At 36.3% G+C, this 22602-nt stretch overlaps 3 protein-coding genes across 6 annotated transcripts in view; 1 reads left to right on the top strand and 2 right to left on the bottom strand.

The window, feature by feature from the left end:
* The window catches only part of LOC134667334 (putative inorganic phosphate cotransporter), a 39917-nt gene extending 34492 nt beyond the window's left edge, over positions 1–5425 (top strand). For both annotated transcript variants that reach the window (XM_063524687.1, XM_063524688.1), the window contains exons 5-8: positions 1565–1729; positions 2335–2551; positions 2883–3121; positions 3348–5425. In XM_063524687.1, coding sequence (XP_063380757.1) covers positions 1565–1729; positions 2335–2551; positions 2883–3121; positions 3348–3530 — 804 coding nt within the window. In that variant the 3' untranslated portion in view covers positions 3531–5425. The remainder of the gene's footprint in view (positions 1–1564; positions 1730–2334; positions 2552–2882; positions 3122–3347) is intronic.
* LOC134667343 (zinc finger matrin-type protein 5) lies at positions 5295–8235 on the bottom strand. Its single transcript, XM_063524706.1, has 3 exons — positions 7978–8235; positions 7601–7735; positions 5295–7088 (listed from the first exon to the last, which is right to left on the bottom strand). Exons 1-3 carry the CDS (start codon positions 8102–8104, stop codon positions 6835–6837), a joined length of 516 nt encoding a protein of 171 aa, XP_063380776.1. The 5' UTR covers positions 8105–8235; the 3' UTR covers positions 5295–6834.
* A 6660-nt stretch (positions 8236–14895) lies between these two features.
* Positions 14896–17904, bottom strand: LOC134667331 (histone-lysine N-methyltransferase SETD1B-like). 3 transcript variants are annotated; one of them, XM_063524680.1, is made up of 4 exons: positions 17753–17904; positions 16274–17261; positions 15418–15663; positions 14896–15213 (listed from the first exon to the last, which is right to left on the bottom strand). In XM_063524680.1, exons 1-4 carry the CDS (start codon positions 17819–17821, stop codon positions 14912–14914), a joined length of 1605 nt encoding a protein of 534 aa, XP_063380750.1. In that variant the 5' UTR covers positions 17822–17904; the 3' UTR covers positions 14896–14911. The 3 variants fall into 3 exon arrangements, with proteins under 3 accessions (XP_063380750.1, XP_063380749.1, XP_063380752.1); XM_063524679.1 differs by having other exon boundaries at positions 14896–15663; XM_063524682.1 differs by lacking the exon at positions 14896–15213 and having other exon boundaries at positions 15458–15663; positions 16287–17261.
* Positions 17905–22602: the final 4698 nt, after the last annotated feature.

Consider the following 22602-nt stretch of genomic DNA (forward strand, 5'->3'; position numbering starts at 1 on the left):
TTTTTTTACAATCCATATTTGTGTTAGTCTACTTATATCTAAACTTAAAAAACTACATGTTAGTAAATATGTGTGAATACATAATTAAAGAATGCTATGGCCTACCCGTCACAATACTGACCCAATATTTTACTATTGGACAGTCGAGGCGTCCAGCCACCATCCTCAGGATGTCGTTATTACTGTCTCTCACTCGTCGCAGCAAAGAGGCTACCCTCTTGCGTCTGATGGCATGGAAGCCATCCGTGTGCACCTCGGCAAACATGCCTGACGCACTGCAGTGACGAGGCAGCTTTAACAACATCCTGAAGATATTATTGTACTGTATACGAAGCGTGTTGTAAACGCGCTTCGTATGTTTCACCCATAGACTGCACGAGTAGAAGGATGTACAAAACGCTTTAAATAGTGTAAGCTTCACTTCATTCGTACATCGTGCAAATCTACGGATGAGCATGTTGCCTCTGACGGCTAGGGCCCTTCTCTCTCTTTCAATATCAAGGTCATCCTCTAAATTCTCTGTGACTATGTGCCCTAGATACTTAAACTGTTTTACCATTTTAAGCGCTACACCTCCCAACATGACCGAAGGTACAATTTGTGGATTATATTTACGGGCTCTGAAAACCACCATCACACTTTTACTCGCATTATACCTAAGGCCATGTTGGTCCGCGTAACTCTCACATTTTCTCAGCAGCTTTCTAATCGAGTTGATTGAGGGACCAAGCAGCACCATGTCATCAGCATAACTTATGTTATTGACACACACATTATCTATATGACACCCGACATGCATGCTGCTCAGTTCCTCAATCAGCTCGTTGACATATAAGTTAAAAAGAACAGGAGACGTCAACCCCCCCTGTCTTACCCCGCATTCCAGTTTATACTGGTCTGACCATTCCCCAGCCCATCTAACTTGATTGACCTGATGTTTTTTTAGCATTAGAAAGAACTCCACAGAAGCAAGCGTGCAGTTTTTATCAGGCTCTTTAATTGTTAATAATTATTGAATTATCTAATGTAGCATGGTCAATACATATAATTTACTTCAAATTATTACCGCTAAAAGTGCCGGATTTGGAACCACAAGCTTACTTCTGCGAAGTTCTTTCTAATGCTAAAAAAACGGACTATAGGTACGGAAACGTGAGCAATACAATGGGCAAGAAAATTATGAGGTGCACTATAACAGCGGATTGCTAGGTATCATACCGAGAGAGGTGCGTTTATAAAAACCTAACCTAACATTACATTTGCTTCTGATGAATAAAAATTATAGTTACTTTACTCATTTATATTACGTATAGTGGGAACTGAGTGGGATGTGATGTGCAGTGAGTATCGAGATGTCACAAGATGATTCCTCCTCAGTAGTAAAAGGACTGCGTAAAACCCACATCATGTTTCTTTTTCCCAAAACACCTTCGGTATTGCCTTATAGTTTTAGTATGAATCGATGTGACCGCACCACACGACTTCACGGGTACTGTTTATATATTTCGTTGTATACAGACAAGCATGATCAAAACAATATAAGCAAAGTGATTGTTTTTAACAGTCGGTACTCTGCTACAACGACCCCGAGTCCCACCCCTTCATTTCCGATAAGGAGAAGAAATATCTGGAGGAGGCACTGGGCAGCCACCGAAACAGTCAGCCTTCGTCCATCCCGTGGAAGGCTATCTTCATGTCTGTGCCGTTGTGGGCCCTTGTGTGTGCCCAGGTGAGTTAATAAACAGGTCCAACTACTTAGCATATAATTATCGATTTACCTCTTCATGCTCTTTACCTCCTATTTATCTTAACTAGTGACATCTGAGAGTAAGTATTAGAAGTCTCGATCAATTGCTGTTATACAACACATTTTTTACACTTGACCAAATAGATAAGTAGGTACTGTTAATTTAATTTAGACATTAAACTTTTGTAATTCTTGGTAGGCCATTAATTACATCAATATGCGATGCTCGAGTACCTATTTATAACACCGGTATAATTAATTATCTTACCTATCATTATGAAAATTTACGGTGAAGGAAAGTAAGTAATATTTATCACGATAAGGAAGCAACACATATTTGCATAGCTGCTACATGACGGTCAATAGAATTATTCCAATATGTTGATATATTAGGTACATTACCTGTCTAATTATATTTATTAGAATTACATCGGAAGTTCCTTTTCTTCCCGTAAACTCGGCTCTTCGGTATTTCCATCCATACCACCTCATAAAATAGAGCGATGATAATCATGATATCATCAAACAAACATTTGTAACGTACAAACATGAAAGTCCACCCATCAGACGTCCTTACCACGTTTCAGATCGGCCATGACTACGGCTACTTCACGATGGTGACGGACCTGCCAAAATATATGACCGGAGTGCTAAAGTTCGACATTCACCGCACTGGGACCCTGGCGGCGCTCCCGTACGCCGTCATGTGGATATGTTCCATCGTGTTCGGCTGGATGTGCGACAAGATCGTTAAGCACAACTGGATGACTGTTACTAATGCCAGGAAAACGTTTACAACGATAGGTGAGAACTCTTGAAGTTTCAATTATCTAATATGAAGTTTTCGAGCCGAATGACTCTTCAAGCAATGCAATCATATTTTATGTTAACTGTAGGCGACACCCAGAAGGTTGGGTAATATGTATGAATTATCATCAATTATCTGTGATGTAGAAGAAAGGTCGTCATCGTCGTGAGATGTTCCTTGTATCTCAGGGCCAATTGTTAATGCAACAGTGACCTACAGCGGATTCTGATTTTTTTGTCACATGCATGTTGTTCTTTCCCAATATACATTTTTCTAAAACAATCCTTAATATTATACCCGTATTAATTGATGATTGGTAATTTTCAGCGTCAGTAGGCCCAGGAATCTGCATGATCCTGGCCTCATACTCCGGCTGCGACACGACGACCGTGGTGATCTTGTTCACCGCCTCCATGGCCCTTATGGGGGCCTTCTACCCCGGCATGAAGGTCAACGCGCTAGACCTGAGCTCCAATTACGCGGGCACTATTATGGCCATTGTGAATGGCATCGGGGCGATCACAGGCATCATTGCTCCGTACTTAGTGGGACTGCTGACGCCTGATGTGAGTACAGTGACATTATGACAATTTTGGCAGAAAGAAACTTGAAATTACCGTCTCGTCGCGGATGTGTTATTGCAGTCAAAATCTTAATAGACTCCTTGATTGCCTTCAAATATCCCAAATCATATTAGGTATAATATTTATACTTAGGGCTGAGAGAGCTCTACACATAGAAATTTAAGCAAAATCACCGATTGCCTCCACCTCCACTATATATTTTTTTCAGAGCACCTTAGTGCAATGGCGCCTCGTATTCTGGATAACCCTCGCCGTGTTCATCGTGACGAATCTGGTGTTCGTGGCGTGGGCCTCCGGCGACGAGCAGCGGTGGAACATCACCGGCCGGGACCCTCGGAAGCAGCAGGAAGCTGAGATGACGCGATCCGTCAACGCTGAGATCAAATTGTAACTATAGGATTCACGAATACGAGAGAACTCTCTGTATATGTATTACCTACATGTAATGCACTAATAGTTAACTGGATTTTAGACGACAACGTCAAAAATTAAGTGCTTTACTCGTTGCCGGCTGAATGAAAATGTGAGAAAATTATAATTTTACATGTTATCGAAAAAAAACGGCGGACAGTGAAAGTATCGTGCATAGACAAAATAGTGACGTAATAGCTAACAATGGTGCAAAAAATATAGTAGGATTGTGAACAAATATTAAAATATCGGTGAATTATTTTTCTAGGTAACCGACATTCGAACTGGGCCCATGGGAGTGATTGAATATGTGCGTTAATAGAACTAATAATGTATAGGGCGTTTACATATAGTATTAACATTAAACTTTATAGGATTTTTATATGAATTGACAATGTCGAGGCTTTAGCTAAAGCAGCTTCTTGGAGAGAAAATTGACAAATTTGTGGACATTAAAAACAAAAACATATCAACTGATTATGTGATTGCACATTATACTTATATCGTCCACTTAGTTAATGATTACTAGGTACCTAGCTAATAGGGAAATATAGCTTTTAATGATAGATAAGGTTTATTAGGGAATTTCTCTAAATATTTAAATCCACAGCCAGTGTAGTGTGATAGTAATTTAAAATAGAGACCATTAAAAATTTCAAAGAAATAAGAGATTAAACGACTCGAATATAAATAAATATAAATGGTGACATTTTTGATTAAATATGTGTGTGTATCGAAACGCCTAAATATTCAGCCTAACGCGCGTGTAGCGTTCTTACCCAAGAATGCGCAGTTTTTTTTTATTTGTATTACGCCCGATTTATCACGCGATCTTTTTAAGATTGTATTTTTTATCTTTCCAACACGCCGTGGAAAAAAATGTATTGTAACAAAGGAGAACATAATTATTTGAACTTTGTGACTTTCAGTTTTTCGCTGCGCTCGTGAATCTGTTAAAGAATTTTTCACCTGATCGGAGCTTGAAATCAGGGCTCGCATCCAAAACCGTATTTGCTCTCTTGTTGCACAACCACCTACTCGTAAAGTAAGATGGGGTAATACTATCACTTGTATGGAATCCTCATACAGTTTGTTTTGCCCCGAGCAAAATAAACAATGTTACTCTTACCCCACCTTACCTTATTATTTTATATTCTGGAATAAATAGAAGTAAGTTAACATCCACCTGTTTCATAACTCATATGAAGTATTTTGTAGTTATGGTAATAAGTGTTTCTTTCCTAATTGTTGTAAATATAATGTAAGTTATCTTAATTAAGGACTGTTATAAAATATTTCTTACGAGCATAATGTATCTATATGTATTGTGTAAAAAAACAAGTACTATGATCGTGTACTAAGGTACAATCAGCTAGATATAAATATAAGTAATTCCATGTATGCAGCAGGGGTGCAATTTGTGGACTGTACATGGATTACTGTCGTATACGGAGAATAAGATCTGTTTAAATTGGAATCACAATTTGGATTTTAATGTTTTAATTTAAACAAAGGCACTTATAAATTATGTATGTACCTAAAGTATCATTCTATGGAACTTGCTAATTATGTAAACAAAAGTCACTAGTAAATTCATCGTTCTTTGACAATTTCAATATGGCGGTTTGTTTACATAGTTAGCAAGTTCCACAGAGTGACACTTTACCAACGGTTATGTTTACAAACTTAAGGAAATGTATCACTTAAGGGCTGTGAACATGTTTGATTAAGGTATTTTCTAAAAAATTGCCCTCAAAGTGCATTTGTGCCATTGTATAGATATTAATTTATACGAATGAGTGAGATATTCAAACTAAGAGACAAGACAAAAGTACAATATCAAGATTAATTTGTTAAATAAAAACATTGCTTGAATTTATTGAAGTTTTATTGATGTTATTGCATTTCTAAAGGTCAGTCATATCGAAAACCAGTCAATTCATTAAGAATACATTGAATTTTTTTTATAGCTATAGATTTAGGTAGATAACTTTTCAGTTTTTACATATATATGTAAGTATATGCTTTAGGTTTTCGAAGTATAGTTACATGGCTCGAGGCGAAAATCATCTACGTAGGTATATACCAAGGTAAGGTACCTAGAGCGCGGCGCGCTGTCTTTCTTCCGTGGATACCTATAAGTTAATCACAGATTTCAAATTTAGGAGAAAATACTACCTAATTGACAAATGGAATTAAATAGTAACTAACAAAGAACTAACTCTGCTTTATAATCGGAAGATAAGCGCCGGCACTTTATTATCTCTGTTATTGTTAATGTAATTTGTCTCATTTGTGTTTACGAATAAGATATAAAAATAATTTTATTCTGTTCTATAATACCTAATACAATGTACGGCTTCTCAGAAATGGTGTAAACTAAAATTGTAATATGTGTAAATTGCGCATGATGAATAAGCGACGTTATATCGTAAATGTTTTATGGCTATACAATACCTACATATAGAAATTTTATCACGCAACAATCAATGGAAGCATACACTATTTTTCTTGTGCTGTTTATAATATTAAGCATACGACAGGTACAGGTTTTTACGCACTATGTAAGTAAGTTAGTACCCAAGGCATTAATTTTAGCTTACAAAAAATAAATAAGTAAGTAACTTTGAAACAATAACAAATTATATTATAAAACGTTTTGAAGTTATATTTGTTGGTTGTGAATGCTGAATGTAATATGACATCAATTTGTAGGTACATTGTTCATAATGTGAATCAATTAATCATTTTAACTCTTGTTTGTAAAGTGAGTGTGGTGTCAATGCTCAAATTCAAATACATAAAACTTTTTTTTTTCAGTATAATGCAATGAGATATGAAGTACCAAGAGAGTTTCGATTTATAAACTATGTACAAACTGAGTATTATCTACCAAAGAAACGAACAATACCATGGAACAGAAGAATGCATTCAAGAAGACGTTTTCTGTAATATCTTATTTGATGTAGCATGTCATAGACATATATTTTTACTTTAGATTGAACTACATAATTTTACCTTACCACACTGGCACTGCATTCTGCGCACGGTCGAGCTACGGGCGTGGGTATAAAAACGTTTTGTATCAAAATGTAAGTGTAGATACTTCTACAACAGTACAAGAGCACGCTACGCACCAACTGACATCACTGCTACAAGTGTGACCTGTTCTGTAGCTCCCCCTACGCAGATGCTATACAATCTGAACTACAAACTGCTAAAAACAATCATCAGTTGTGGAATGGCTAATTGTATTCACATAACATAACATTTGTTATCCCCACTCAATACTCATTAACTTCAGAATTGTAAAACTCTTCCAAATTCACTCTTCTTACACTCGGGGGCAAAGTGCCATAACTCTCAAACAATTCATTGTAAGCCCAGGGAAAAACATGGGTCAGTCCATTCTTATCATAAATTATGGTGTTGCTATCTGACTCACTGGGTTTTGTTGATTTTTCAGTTTGCAGCTTTTTGTACAGATCCTCAAGTGATGGTTGGAAAGGATTTGTTTGTTTTTGTTTCTTTGATGCAACTGTAATATGAGATACATAACATTGCAATAGTATTTAATAGAGTAAACATATACTAAGGTTATATAAATTCTAACTGGTACTAGTCATGATGATGATGATGATGAACTCTATATTAACTAAGTCAACGGCTTTAGTAAGATATTGTTACGAAGACATGCAATATGTTCCTGCTATCTGTCAAACACAAACTAAAGACTATAGCTCTTTCCTAATCCCAGCTTAAAGAAGCCAACAGGATTGGGCATTTCCAGTATGATATTCTATTTATTGACACTAACACCACAGCAGTAAAAACTATGTGAAAACAACTAAAAATGAATAGAGTCAGATGAAGCTACATAAATCTGCATGTCATTTGCAGTGATAAAGTGTGGCCATATCCTCATTTTAATCAATTTTCTATGAAAATATGTTTATAATGACACATCCTCATTTTGTTTTGTTTAAGTCTATGCAAATGTAGCTTAGATAGACTCTATTAATTTACTGAAGTTGAAATAATGTTATTTACCAATTTCCTTCAGCATCTGCAACTGTTCCGGGAAGTAGTGAGAGAAGCGACAAATGCTACCAAACTGACATTCTCCCCTCATAAACCGACTGCATGGTTTCTTCATACTTTCTTCTTCCAGGATAGTCTCCGGTTCTGAAATTATATAAAATTAAACATAATCTCACAACCAATCTACATGATTCTAAATAACAAATATTTCTTTTGAATTTTATTTAAACACGACCTGCTAGCATGAGTTGCGTTCTCGCGCGCGACTCCATACATCTTGCGCTTCAACTTGTAAACATATTTCAACTTTAATTGTTGCATCATAACTAACAAACAATGACATTTACATAAAAAAATAGCAAAGGACCAAAATGTATTTAAATTACCTTTATACTGTTGATAATGTTCTTGGACTAGTTTTTGATGTAAAAGCCCTTTATTGTGCGTTTTCACGATTGCCGGCGTAGCAACCATCGTCTTGTCACAATATTCACAGTAGTAGCGTTTACCCATGTTTAGGTACCGTAATTGTAATTCCTTTAATGCTTCATAGAATTCTTCAAAAGAATGTTATATGTAAATTACATATTTATTTTAATTTACTTTCAAGAAAATTATGTTTACTAATTGTTCACATTGACATTAGGTAGGACAAGATTGACATTGACACTTGGTGTTAGTAAATGGGCTCCACGGGCTCCACAGACCTTTTGGCGACTATAAGCAGGGGTACGAAACTTCTCCCTCCGGGCAAACTCGGCTCCGTTCTTCGCCTCAGGATATAGCACCACACAAGCATATTGATAATTTAATCAGATTGTGCGAAATATTGTGCCGTCTAGACTTGCTTAAGAAACGCCGAAAAGTAGGTATGAAAAATCGCATGCGATTTGATGCATTAGTAGAGCCCTAAAAAAAGATTGTCAATGGGGTTGACCGGTGGAAGTTTTTAGCAGATGGCGCTATCATAGCTTGCCCCGTCAATCCCTAGAATTATGTCAAATTTTTGTTTTTTAGGGTTCCGTACCCAAAGGGTAAAACGGGACCCTATTACTAAGACTTCGCTGTCCGTCCGTCTGTCACCAGGCTGTATCTCACGAACCGTGATAGCTAGACAGTTGAAATTTTCACAGATGATGTATTTCTGTTGCCGCTATAACAACAAATACTAAAAAACAGAATAAAATAAAGATTTAAATGGGGCTCCCATACAACAAACGTGATTTTTGACCAAAGTTAAGCAACGTCGGGAGTGGTCAGTACTTGGATGAGTGACCGTTTTTATTTTTGCTCTTTTTTTTTGCATTATGGCACGGAACCCTTTGTGCGCGAGTCCGACTCGCACTTGCCCGGTTTTTTTAATACCCTGGATGCCAGCCCTTTGAGCCAAATCTCATAGAAAAAGGGGCAAGCTATGATGGCGCCATCTATGCAAACCTTTGACAGTTGCCAACCCCATTCAATACGTTCAGAAACGTTAACCAAATCGTTATTTTCAATAATTTATTTAGAGAAAGAGGGACTTTCCCGCAAATGTAAGTATACCTTATATTATAATTAATGAGAAAGAATATCGTTAAAAATTGCATATACTCGTACTTACACGTTCTGGTGTTCAAATAATGCTGGTCAAGCCAATCTTGTCAGTAGAAAAAGGCGCGAAATTTAAATTTTCTATGGGACGATAACCTCGACGATAGCCTCCTTTTTCTACTGACAAGATTAACATTTTTTACCGAGTAGGTATGTACCATCTTTATTTTTCACCATTTTGAACTTGTCGACTAAGGTTGCCTCCAGAAACTCGCGAACTAAATTGACAGGTCAATGTGCACAAATGATACCACAGTTTGGCCAGTGCTGTTCATATCGATATTTTCAAAAAAGTTTGGATTAGAGAATATCGCGAGAATTCACCGCTAGCGGCGCTACTGTTGCGCGGTCAGTTAAAAAGTATCTTTAAGTCATTTAAATTATTTTACAAATGTTACTTGGTATTTCGATAATTGTGCAATTTTATAGTAATAGATACAAGGATATTGGATAAACATATTGTAGTTAATTATATAAATATTTTATTATATTTATTTTATTTTATTTGTTAGGAAAACTTACAGCTAGAGTAACAAGTTGTAGGTGATAACATAAAAATCCGTGATCTTGGCTCAAAATACAAATAGCCTTATTTATATATTCGCCCAGACGGCGAAATAAGATAAGATTTCTCATTTATTTTGTGTGGTGTGGACGTAAAAATTAAAACGTTAGGGACGTTGGAAACTGGACATTCAAGTTGACAATTAGGTCAGAATTTAAATACAATTAGGCCAAAAAAAGTCTGCAGCGATTTTAATAGCCCACGCAGTGCAAGTATTATTTTAAACGTCAAAATTCTATGAAATTATTAGGTATAAATAACAGTTGCACTGCGTGGGCTATCAAAATCGCGGCAGACTGTTCTTGGTCTAACTTTAAGTATCGAACAATAGCTCATCTCTACCGGTCACATTGTATAAAATTAAATCACCAATTTCAGATTTTTGGCGAGCTTTTGTTATAAACAACTTGCCCCCAAACCTGCATATTAAGAGGCAACAGGAGTGGTCATATTTCCATACAAACGTACTAGACTGTTTCCTCCGTGGGTTTTGATGCTAGAGCAATGATTTTTTCAACACAGATTAATACTGTCAATATCTGTGTCGAATCGTTATGCTTTTTTTGATATTTTTGTTTTTTAAGGCGCTAGAGCCTTTAAAAAATGGGTCATTGACTATGCCGCAGTGAGAGGCGTAGTATTCAAAAGTGATATCAATTAGCCAAAAAACAAAACGGGCCGGCACAGATAATTTCATAATCATTTAGATTTCCAAATTTGGTTACGATTGGTTAAGTTTTGGAGGAGGAAACAGTCGAGCAGGAAACCTCGATTTTTGAGATTTTTACGCAGGATTTTTCGCCTTGTCCTTATCGCACTAGTTTTAGGAGCCGCTTCCGTTAGCGAGATGGGTATATTTACCTAAAATATTTAAAACTCAGCTCCTGTTTCGTATTAACATTGAACTTTGTCAGTTTCACATCCGCACCTCCTGATTTGATTGGTAACGTCACAATTTTACAATCTAATCAACCACTTTTCTCGTCACATTCATACAAATCGAAATCGTTTGTGAACCCTTTATAATTATCACACGGGTAGTAAGTGCATCTTACTTATCGATATCATTTTATCGACATATACCCCTGACTATTTTTTCTTTGCTATTCCTTTTTATTTGTCAAACTCATTATGTCAATTTAGTTCGCGAGTTTCTGGAGGCAACTGTAGACTACTAGGTTACAATTTTTAAATTAGATTATTATTATGTACCTAGAATTGCGCTTCCTCGAAATTCTAAATCAGCACTCGCAGCGAAAACTATAGATGGTCAAGCAAATCTTGTCAGTAGAAAAAGGCGCGAAATTCAAATTTTCTATGGGACGATATCCTTTCGCGCCTACATTTTTCAAATTTGCCGCCTTTTTCTACTGACAAGATCTGCTTGACCCAGTATAACTTTGGTCTCTTGATGACCTAATATTATCTATTTAGGATAGGAAATCTGGAAAAATGGAAGGAAAGCTTCAGTTCAAGGGGTGATAAAGCAGTCAAGTAAATATTACTGATTTACTCGGACGATAATCGATAACTTTAATTACCGAAATCTTCTAACTACTAAAGGTACCTTCTTCTTACCTAAAAATTTACATTATCTATGGCTATGAATGAAACCATAATCAATGACAAGTCTGGGTTTCTGTCCTAAAATCAATCCAAAAAGTACCTAAATCTAAACTTTAGTAGTTTTTTAGTAGTAGTCTGAATCTACTTCGCCTTAAACGTAAATAAATCTTCTTCTTAATGTCGTTGTTATCGTTCATGTAAAGTGCATATTTCATGTGGAACTAATAAGTCCTATATCAGAGCATACGAAGTACCAATAAAAATCATGTCACGATAGTCCATGGTTTCGTCAAAATATCTAACTTTATTAGGCACAGAATAAATAATACTACATACTACTACCGTACAGAAAGGACACTTCCCACAAAACCGAAGTTTTACAGCGACTGATGGGACGAATCATTGGTATCCCCTTCTAATATATGGCACTATCCCTCTCGGCTATTTAGGGTTGTCAACTTCTAAAGTATTTTCTCGACGGGAGTGATATTATAGTCTGGCAAACCAATTTGCCAGTAAAAGCGCGAAATTCAAATATTGAATGGGAAATTGAACGCTCGCGCCTACATTTTCCAAATTTCCTGTTGCAAACTGTATAATTAAGGGTCAAACAGATCACTGTGTTATGTCTTTCCTTTAGACATACACAAGAGTTAAGGGCTATAAAGGTTAATTTTCTTATTTAACCCTTATCCACGTGAAAAGGTCCTCCTTTTATTTAGAGAACTATGATAAAATCATTACTTACATGCCCACAAGCTGTTAACTATTACCCACAGGAGAGAAAACTAGTGTATTCGCGCGAACTGTACATTTTTCTCTCCTGTGGGCACGTGGATAAGGGTTAAATAAGAAAATTAACCTTTATAGCCCTTAACTCTTGTGTACCTATGTCTACAGGAAAGACATAATACAGTGATTAGGGGCCAAATTCGACATGTACAACTGTCAGATTTCGCGTCCACGTCAAATCAACAGTTGATTTTATTGCATACTGAGTGTTGATTCCATCAACGGTGGATAATATCATTTGGTACAACCAAAACTCAACTCTAAACTAAGGGTGTGTAGGAGATGCAGTGCCCGGTTATGATCTTCGTAACAGACGAAATGAAAGTCTTTGATGTAAACACCAAATGTTATATTTTAGAGCACAGCACTCATACGTTCAAATGATGCACACCAGTATTTACAATATTAAATTCAACGGCTAAGCAAAATAGATCGACATTTCTTATTGACGTGCCGAGACGATGACATAGAGCGAGGTACAGGCATGCGCGAGTGCGCGCGCAACCGTACCCGCCACAGGTGGTTCGGTTTGGTTTGCTTGTCACCCTAACTGTGGATTGTAAATGTCAAATTTTGACATTGTACGTATTCGAGAACAAAGAGCATATAATCACTACGTTTTAAGAGTCGGCACTCTCGAACAATCCTCGAACCGAATTATGAACGTACATATCCCAACACACCAAATACAGGCTTAAAGATCTCGCATCCAGGCCATAATTGTTAAAAAAAGAAAAACCACACAATACTACCAACACAAAAAAAACAACGCTAGGGCTCGACACTTTCAGTACCTACTGTTTATCGATATCGATAAATGTGCGATACGTGCTGCTGTATTTACCTACTGTACTACCTATTAATAAAATAAAAGAACATTATATATATATAAACAATTTTATTTTACATGATAAAAATAACATAGTATATTATTCAAGTAGGCATATTACTATATGCTGAACTCGCGCGCATTCTTTTTTAATCTGGTCCCTTTTTATTGAAGGCACTGGATGGAGAATGATTTCCACAAATGAACTTGTTTCCATTCAGCTTTTGAATAGGTAAATAAATACGCCAAATCCTCATTTCCTTTTCCTCAGCTTTGCCCATAATCGACATCTGAAATAAAGAGATTATCGATAAAATTGGTCGTACACTATTCGTGTCATAGGTTACTTAGTTTTTTACTTAAAAATACTTTATTCACAAAATATTTTCGTTTTAATCATGGATTGTACACGACTAAAACTAATTAAATTAGTAACTGTTAACGACTCAAAGTAAAAAATGAAAATATTGCATACAAACATCAGTTTACCGACCTGTTCGGATCAAGTTGGAAATTTGGCCAAAAATGCGTCAGTAGTTAGTCTTCTTACACACCCACTACAAACTTCACATTTCCTTAAAGATTCGGCCCCCATTTAAATAACAGCTAAAGTTATTTTACCAATTACAATAAAAAATAACCACGTATTTTCACGTTCACGACAATTCAAATGACGTTTGACGTTTTACTACCAATCATACCAACCTAAAGAAAAGTAAGTATAATACGTCTATGTTAAAAGCAAGTATGGTATGTGCCACCAAAATGCAACAGCAGTCATTTTAATTCGATAAGATTATTTCTATGCCTCAATGTTGGTAACAAGGGCTTTCATAATTTATCAAAGTATGGGGTGTCGATGGGCTGTTCGAGAACTTGTGATTTTTCCCACATCAACGGGAGATCAACACGATACGTCAAACGTCGCTTGTCGAATAGGGGTCCTGTTTGACCCACAATTAAGTGCCCTTAGCCAGATGGAAATGGCCAATTAAATTAATCAAATAACAGTTATCATTTTAAAAAGCCTAATTACGAATCCAGGTCTAATTTACTTAATTAAAAATGCTGGTTACTTTGAGTCATTGACGTAATGAAGTATGATATTAACAGGGGTCGTACAAAAAGTGCGGATGACGTCAAACCACTTATAGGATGATTTCAAATAGTTTTTTTTTTTTTGATTTTCATAAACAATTATCACTTATCATGTATCAACCTCTTTATTAAACGATACCTATCGCCACTTGAAATGAGTAAGTACGTTTTTGACTGACACATTGTCAATCAGATGAACAATAAATTGACTTCGTTATTGTTTAGCTATTGTATCTTCACGATTATATTTAGCTAAAATTTATATTTACTAATGTATAAGAAAACGCTCTAAAATGTCATCTTTACTCGAATATTGTGGCAATTTTCCGTTACCTACTTCATTAATACTACTTTGTTACTACATGTCACACGGAAGTTTAAATACAAACTCAAACATCAATCCATGTGCAAGATTACGTCATTTTTACGTCATCCGCACTTTTTGTCCGACCCCTGGATATTAATATTCTATACATTTGCCTGATTCTATTGGAATGTTTTGAAATCAAAATGAAATGCCGTAATTCATTATTTGTATATTATTGACCTTGCCTTTCTTCTGAACTTATTTTTTAAATACAATATCAAGTTATATCTAGCTGATGTAAAGTATATTTATTAAGTAAATCATTTACATCTTCAATAAAAGATATTACCTATGTATATAAAAATGTACCTACTTACTTGTAAAATTAAAAACATTAATTATAACTAGAGTATCATTAAACTCTCACGGCAATCTCATGGCAAATAAACGCTATTTCTATTTCTATTTCTATTTCTATTTCACGCAATATTCTACTTAATCAACATCTTAAAATACATATTTGATGCACGTGGTAAAAATAACATGGAATAATCTTAACTTTATGAAAGTCTACTGGTATTCGACCGTTCTCGAAAAACTCATAGCTGTGGTAGGCGTCGCTACGGCGTGGTGCCAAGTTCTAGAAAACCCTTCAGAGCCTTCAGGAGCTTCCCGTAACACTGAAAACATGGTTGGCGAAGGATTAAACGAAGGCGGCTTTGATTGAATAGGCTGCAGAGGCAGTTGTTGAAGGCGCTGCAGTATCTTGAATAAATTTATCTGATCTTGCGGTGACAATGAGTCGATTTGTCCGAAACGCTCTAACGGCCGAAGAGGAGGCAGTGGTTTAAACGGTCCAATCGGTTCGAGAGGTGGCAGTGGCGGCAATGGTTCGAATGGTCTATTTCTTACAAGAGGTCGAAGTGGAGGTAGCGGTTTAAACATTCCGAAGTGTTCTAGCGGTGGAAGAAATCTCATTGGTTCCAGCGGTGGTAATAGTCGTGATTCGAATGGTCTATTCCACTCTAGAGGGCGCAGCGGAGGCAGTGGCTTAAAGGGTTCCATTGGTTGCAGAGGTGGCAGCGGTGGCAGCGGTGGCAGAGCCCCTCTATTCCCTTCCGGCGATGATAGAGGTGGCAGTAACTTATATGTTTTATTTGCATCAAACGGTGGAAGCGAATTTTGCGGTGAAGTAAATGACTTCCCAGTTGGAGAATTTCTTGAATTTATATTAGAAAATGATGGTAACATGCTAGAAATATCGGGGTTTGAATGTTCTAAAGGCGAATACGGATATTCGGACTGGCCGGTCTCGCTGTTACCTGAAAACAATAGTTTGATCTGTTAGACTTTTGTTCGATATAATTTTATCGGAATAAAATAGACTGCAAGGCAAGTAAAAAAAAAGTTGCTAAGGACGTAATTAATTCAATACTTAAAAAAATAGTCACTCCGAATACCAAACATAACGTTCCCCCTCTCTTTAATATTGAATCGAGTATGGATAAAAAATCTGAAATAAAGCCAAAAGGAATGCTTTTCACGAAAATGATTTTGAGTTTTTCCCAGGAAACTTATTTGCCAATAAAAATGACGTAAAACAAAGATACGCCATTTTGCTTGTATCGCTTTTATATTGTATGAAGATACGACCAAAACCAAGGCATAATGGAGGGTCCATTATGCTTTGGTTTTGACGTGCACTTGACCGGTTTTGTTTACAATGCGATAGCGTCCGGTACTTAATCTTTCCACGAAACTGACCAAAACGTTTATACGAGGTTTTATGATACAACTTCACATTCTCAAGTATTTCACAATAAAGTTATCGCTTAAGAGGAAACGATTTACGAAATTTCCACCTGGCTTGTGAATAGTTGTGAACCACTGACTGTAAAGTCACAAATTAATATTATTTTGTAAATTAATTACCGAAAGAATTAACCTGCAGCCCTGACAGTGGCGAGTCTTCTTTTGGAGCCATTCTAGTTTCTGCTGCTGCTTCGTGCAAATCAGGTGTGCCATCTCGAAGAGGAGATTTTTGATGGAAAATTCTGAGACTCTTTACTGGAGAAATGTCAGTTAAAGCCTCAATATCAGATCTCACCAGCGATTCAACACCGACGTCTGATAATAAATCTGATCTAGCGTCTTGTTCAGCATCCTCGGAAGTTGGTACATTCTCTTCCGGGTTTCCAGTTCTTAATTGAGAGTCTTCACTAGCGCCTTTCGATTCAACTGGTGCTATTTTAGAGTTCTTGTTTTCTCCAGATCCGGTTTTAGAATTATCTTCGCTTGCACTTCGCAGACTGGGCGTTTCTATGTTACCTTCTTCTGGAGCTCGTCTTGATTCTTTAATGTTTATATGTGATGCATCATCTCGTTCAGCAGTGTCAGATTTGATGATTCCTGATTTTAACTCTGCTGGCGATGCATTATCCTGTTCACCTGATCTTGTTTGGCTTGAGTCACTATTTCCTTTAGAATTCCTTAAAGTCCCTGCACACTTACCACAAGGAACGCCTGTTCTACTAGATTCTGGAGATTTTTCTGGATTGGATGCTCTGCTGGCAGCTTTTCCATCATTAACGTCTGCTGACCTGGTTTCTTCCTTCTTACCTTCCTTGCTGGTTTCATCGGTGGATCGTTCGTGCCTTTCCGAGCTTCCCGATTCTGCAGCGCTACGTTCTTCAGTCGCTTCCGATGTGTCAGACTTAGACTTAGCTTCTTTTTCTTCTACTGTCCCTTCTCTAGAATTTTCTTGTGTACTTCTTGAATTGGCTGCGTCGCTTGCTGCATCATCGGATTTATCAAGTGATCTATCTTCTGGAGAAGTATCGGATTTATCAACTGTGCGTTGTTCTGGAGAAATATCGGATTCTCCAGCTGTTCGTTCTTCTGGGGATATCGGAGCCGAGTCCTAAATAAAATAATAAATTGCATTAATGATTCATTATTATCAGAATCAGAATCAGAATCATTTATTTTGCTAGAACATTACACAGATGGTACAATTTGTCATGTCAGTAGATGGGTTACATGAATGCATGTTCTGCCACACTTGGCATGCAAAACTTACACTAAGTAATATATTTAGCCTAAGTTTACGATAACATTACATTTCTATAACTAATAATTCGATAATTCGGAAGCTAAGAAAATTATTATTATACAAATTTAAATAAAATATTATTATTATTAAGTACTTATAATAAATATTTACCTAAGCTTTTGCAAACTTTTTTGAATAGGTACCTAGTACTTTTAATGACTATGTATATGGTACAAGAGACTACATGGGTAGGTATATTAATATGAAATATATTAACACTTAGCCATTAAAGTATACCTAGGTAATGATTACAAGTGTAAAATGTGGTAAATAATAAATGAATTTTACAATTAACTTACTTCGTCCGGTATTCCTTTACATTGGAGCCCCGCGGCGAAAAGCACAATAATTGTAAGTATTTTAATCATATTTTTCTTTGGTGCTTAAACCATGACTCGTATAATCTAACTGCCAGCCCGTGGCCTGCTTAGCTGATCTTATTAGGTTTTGCCATGAAATCGATTGGAGACGCTGATTCACTAGTTATTCACTTATAATGTTAATATCCCACAGGTATATAACTTTAAAATGAAGCGTTTTTGGGGCTGCAGGGCATGGGCAGTTTATGTACAAAATCTTAACAATTTTGTTTAAAACTTTCATCGGACAGTGTCCAAAACAGTGAATGTATTTAAAATGATCTTTTAGATTTTTTATGGCAACTTCACTGGCTAGCATTTCACAAAGGGCGAGATTTCCCTCTCTGATTTGCTACCTTATAAGCACTTCTAACCAACGAACTAAGTATTACCTCAATGTCGACGATTCACAGCACTTCAATAAAGAGAGCAAGCGCGTATGGAAACTTGATTTAAATTTAAAGTTCATACAACAAATACAATTTTTAGTAATTACAATTAAAAAAATTAATTCTTACACTTTGATAATCTTCCTATGATACTTTTGATGAAACCATAAATTTCAATTGTGTATGTGGACCAAATAACTAATGGACTGGTATGTTTCCATTCAGTACCTATGTATATTTCGGCTGTCTGAGTCCAAGTAGCGGTGGCTTCCTATCCAGCGTTTAGCGAAGGCTCATCGAAGCCGGGCGTTCGTTTGTTAACTAATCCCAAGAAGTTTTTACGAGAGCGATTGCCATCTGACCTTCCAACCCAAAAGGAAACTAGGTAAACTTTATTGGGACTAGTCCGGTTTCGTCGCGATGTTTTCCTTTACTTGGTAGATATCAAATGATATACCTAAGTATCATAGATAAGTTCTGATAAACTCAATGGCACGAGCCGAATCGAAATTCGACGCCCATATTTTTCTTATTCTTTTACTTATGTATAGATTGTATAGCGATAATAGAGATATCCGGGCCCGCTTTCCGTCTTGTTTTACTAGGGTCCACTTTCCTACTTGTTTTTCTCCATGCACTTTGCACGATCCTGGGCATCCTCTCGTGTCAGCCCGAACTCTCCTGAGTTAAGTTACTTACGAAAAATATAGGTACCTACTGTAGGTACCTATATTTTTCTTATATTTTTTTTCTTTATAAATGTCGGGCTCGATAAAGTCAAATTTCTAGCCTTAATATACTTACTAGGTTTGTCAAAGACCGATCGATAGGCATGTGTGTGGTATGTAGCTTTATTATTATTGATAAAGCACTGATTAAAGTCATGCTATTTAAACATTGTTTTTTTTTTATGTTTTTGTTTATTAGGGCATCGACTGTGGGTCTACTAATTGCATTAGGCAGTTAAATAGGTTACTTATTAAAAATTTACTGCAAAAACCTGTTCCACGGTACATTATTGTGTTAATTATAGGAGAAATTGATAAGATGCAGAGCAATAGCTAACGAATTCACAACGGCAGTAAATGTCAATTTGGTTAGCCTATGCCGTAGTAACTAAAAAAACAAAGCTTAGCTGAAAATGCTGTGTATGAAAATTACACATTTTTTTAAGTAACTAGTAAGTACAGTACCTAGACATCATCATATATATAGTAACAGCACCAGTCATGGGACATTTAAGAGGGAATTTGGAGTATTTGTGATATTTCCCTAATACATGTGAATGGTCTACCGCTAAGCGTATTGAAAGATGAAAGTCCTATCCGTCTTTCATGTTTTAGGCGTGTTGTATCAAAGATACTGCAATGAGTTTCCACATACTTAACAAATTAAAACTATGCTATTTTTCTCCAGTCATGGACACCAAAGCTCCAGTAATGGGCCCCCCAGTAATGGACACTGCTCTATCAGTATAAAATAGTGAAATAGGTCATCAGATCTGGTCCATGTTATCATAATATTGCATTATCATCCGATTTGCATATTTAATTACGAATACAAAATTTCAACTCAATCGGAAAACGGGAAAGTGGCTCAAACTCGGCTACCAAGATTTGACCCACACTAAAAAACGATATTAATTTATCCGAAGTCCGAGCGTACCTCCTGGTTGACATATTTCGTAACTAAATTTACTTCTGTATTGTTTAAACATGAAATGATGGCATGGCAAGCATCATTATGTAAATTGTCCCATTATAGGAGGTATGCAGTTTTAGAGCTCCTATAATGGGATTGGGCCAAATACCACTATTTTTTTACATCTGTGGAGTCACAACATAGTATGTTGTATACCTTATCTCATGGTAAATGCAATTAACAAAGCACATTCTAGTTTTCATCAAGTATTAATTAATTAAAATTTAATAAATTAACTCACCTCTCTTAGCGAAGTTGTTAAGAATTCGTAGTGGTATTTTTTTTCAGTGACACGACAACTTTTGGGTTGACGCCAATTTCTTAAAATACAACCAAATTTAATAAAAATTCAAACTGAAACAGCTCTAGGATTCTTATTTATGATAATATACAGGCAGTGTTTATAAACTACTTTTAGACACTTATTTTACAGGATTTGTGGTTTTTTGTCCCATTACTGGTTCCACGCCCATCATAGGGTACACTACTATATAAAATTGAAAAACCAGAACGGGATAAAAAACGAACGAAGAAGCGAGATGGCGCCTTACAAATTTCTAAAAAAGTTTTTGACACGTATCTCGAATACAACGTACGTATTGTAGTATACGTGCGAAAGAGATGCGTATATCTGTCGTCTCCTGCGCACGAACACGGACTCTGCGAGGCTGCAAGCGCGCAGTCGCATGTAAGATGAGGAAGCTGAGTCGCGTCACGTAGCGTAGCCGAGGAGCCGATATTCATGGTTGTGTAGTGGAACTAGTGGATACAGTGTAGGTAATAACAAACACTACATTTTGGCGACGGGCTGAATCGGTAAGTCATTCTATTATATACTTTTATATAACTTAGTGACATTTCAAAATTACTAAATACAAAGGAATAGATACATGTATACACACCTACCTGGTTTCAAATAAAAGTGTAGCAACATAATGTGTTTAAGGATCGTAAATCAATACATGTCTTTGTATTTACGTCGTTATTTTGAGATCAACAATGTACGGACATCTAATTTGAACAGATAGCATAAACAGTTAAACATGCGTGTGCATGGCGTAGTAAGTACTTACGTAGTAATACTCAAGTTTACTAAAAGGTTACAAGAGATAAAATAAGTAAGAATAACGTATATATTATTATACAACTCAAGCGTAGATGACAAAAGCCGTGCAGTATACTGTATAGGTTATAATACAAATACGATCGAGCCGCGACCTGTCGATGTCGGTCGGCGAGCGCGCAGCGTACCTTTGTAATTCAAGACAGCGGCATGCGAATTTGAACCTTGTGCTACTCACAGGGACTTCTTATACTTTAACAAAATAAATATTATTTGTTTCCTGATTTTTTTAGGTTACGTTTATATAGTGATTTGAAATTACCTTAACCTAACTAAGAAATTAAAAGGACATAACGCCATAGTGGTAATAGTACCTACCTACTTATAACTTTGCTATTATTTTCACTCTATGCCACTACATAGGGTCGTATTTCATAAAATGTTTTGATTATGGCATTGTTTAAGTTTGCTTTCTTAAGGTACCTATTCGATAGAGATGTTGACCTAATAGAACAATCGAAATATAATAGTCCGGTCACATAAATTTCTGGCGTTGACATTACAGTAAATATCTATTTCTTAGTCATTGTGTGATTTCGAATAAAGGAAGATACATACATTTTTATTTTACACTGTATGACTTTTGGAAAAAAAAAATGATTTTATTACTTAGGTTTTAATAGTCCAGTAATAGGAGAGTAAATAGTCCAGTAAGTGAAAATTTAAATGTATGCAAAATATGTCAAAATCAAAACCTATAGTACCAAGCAAGATGTTGTAAAGCGTGATGGCTGTTACGACTTAGATGTATAGGTATGCAGATGATGACTGTAATATACCTGGAAAAAAAAATGCAGAGAAACTGGGAAGGAAGGATGCGGACTGAGAAGGATTGAACAGATGACGTCTGTTTAGTGCCTACTACAGTTCATAAATCTATATATATACAATACATTATATGTAAAAAAAAAAAATGAAAAATTGGATGGAAGGATGAGGACTGAGAAGTATTAAACGGATGACGTCTGTTTAGTGCCTACTACAGTTCATAAATCAATGTATATACAATATATTATATGCATAAAAAAAAGAATCTATATATACAGATGGAAACTTGGATGGAAGGACGTAGACTGAGGAGGATTAAATGGATGACGTCTGTTTAATGCCTGCTACAGTCAATATTTTTTGTCAACAGGAAGCCAACAATGACAACACCATCGCTGGCGCTTGAAAAGTTTGACTGCGAAGGTGATATCAATTCTGTATGTACACGATGGGAACGTTGGAAGAGGAGTTTGTATATTTACCTGGAAGCGGCAGGTGTTAAGACTGCTGCTAAAAAACGAGCAAGTTTGTTACACTGGGGGGGAACTGAACTACAGGAAATATTTTTTAACATACCAGGGGCAGACGTAAGATCAGAGGAGTCCGGTGAGCAGGATGTATTCCAGGTGGCCATTGAAAAATTGGACAATTACTTCGCACCTAAGCAGAATAAAAGATTTGAACGGCATACCTTTAGACAAATTAAACAAGAAAACAATGAAAAATTCGAGAAGTTCTTGGTGCGCCTTAGACAACAAGCGGTGAAGTGTCAATTTGATAACGTAGAAGATCATTTGATTGATCAAATC

Source organism: Cydia fagiglandana, chromosome 9 (assembly GCF_963556715.1).
Source record: "Cydia fagiglandana chromosome 9, ilCydFagi1.1, whole genome shotgun sequence".
Taxonomy (NCBI): domain Eukaryota; kingdom Metazoa; phylum Arthropoda; class Insecta; order Lepidoptera; family Tortricidae; genus Cydia; species Cydia fagiglandana.

Bases quoted from the DNA above. Each gene is read 5' to 3' on its own strand.
- LOC134667343 (XM_063524706.1), bottom strand. From the start codon at position 8,104: ATGGGTAAACGCTACTACTGTGAATATTGTGACAAGACGATGGTTGCT. The intron at 7,736-7,977 runs GTAATTTAAATA...ATATAATTTCAG, and splicing joins ACATTATCAACAGTATAAAG to AACCGGAGACTATCCTGGAA. The intron at 7,089-7,600 runs GTAAATAACATT...CTCATATTACAG, and splicing joins GCAGATGCTGAAGGAAATTG to TTGCATCAAAGAAACAAAAA.
- LOC134667331 (XM_063524679.1), bottom strand. From the start codon at position 17,821: ATGATTAAAATACTTACAATTATTGTGCTTTTCGCCGCGGGGCTCCAA. The intron at 17,262-17,752 runs GTAAGTTAATTG...TATTTTATTTAG, and splicing joins GTAAAGGAATACCGGACGAA to GACTCGGCTCCGATATCCCC. The intron at 15,664-16,273 runs GTAATTAATTTA...TATTGTTTTCAG, and splicing joins GCTGCAGGTTAATTCTTTCG to GTAACAGCGAGACCGGCCAG.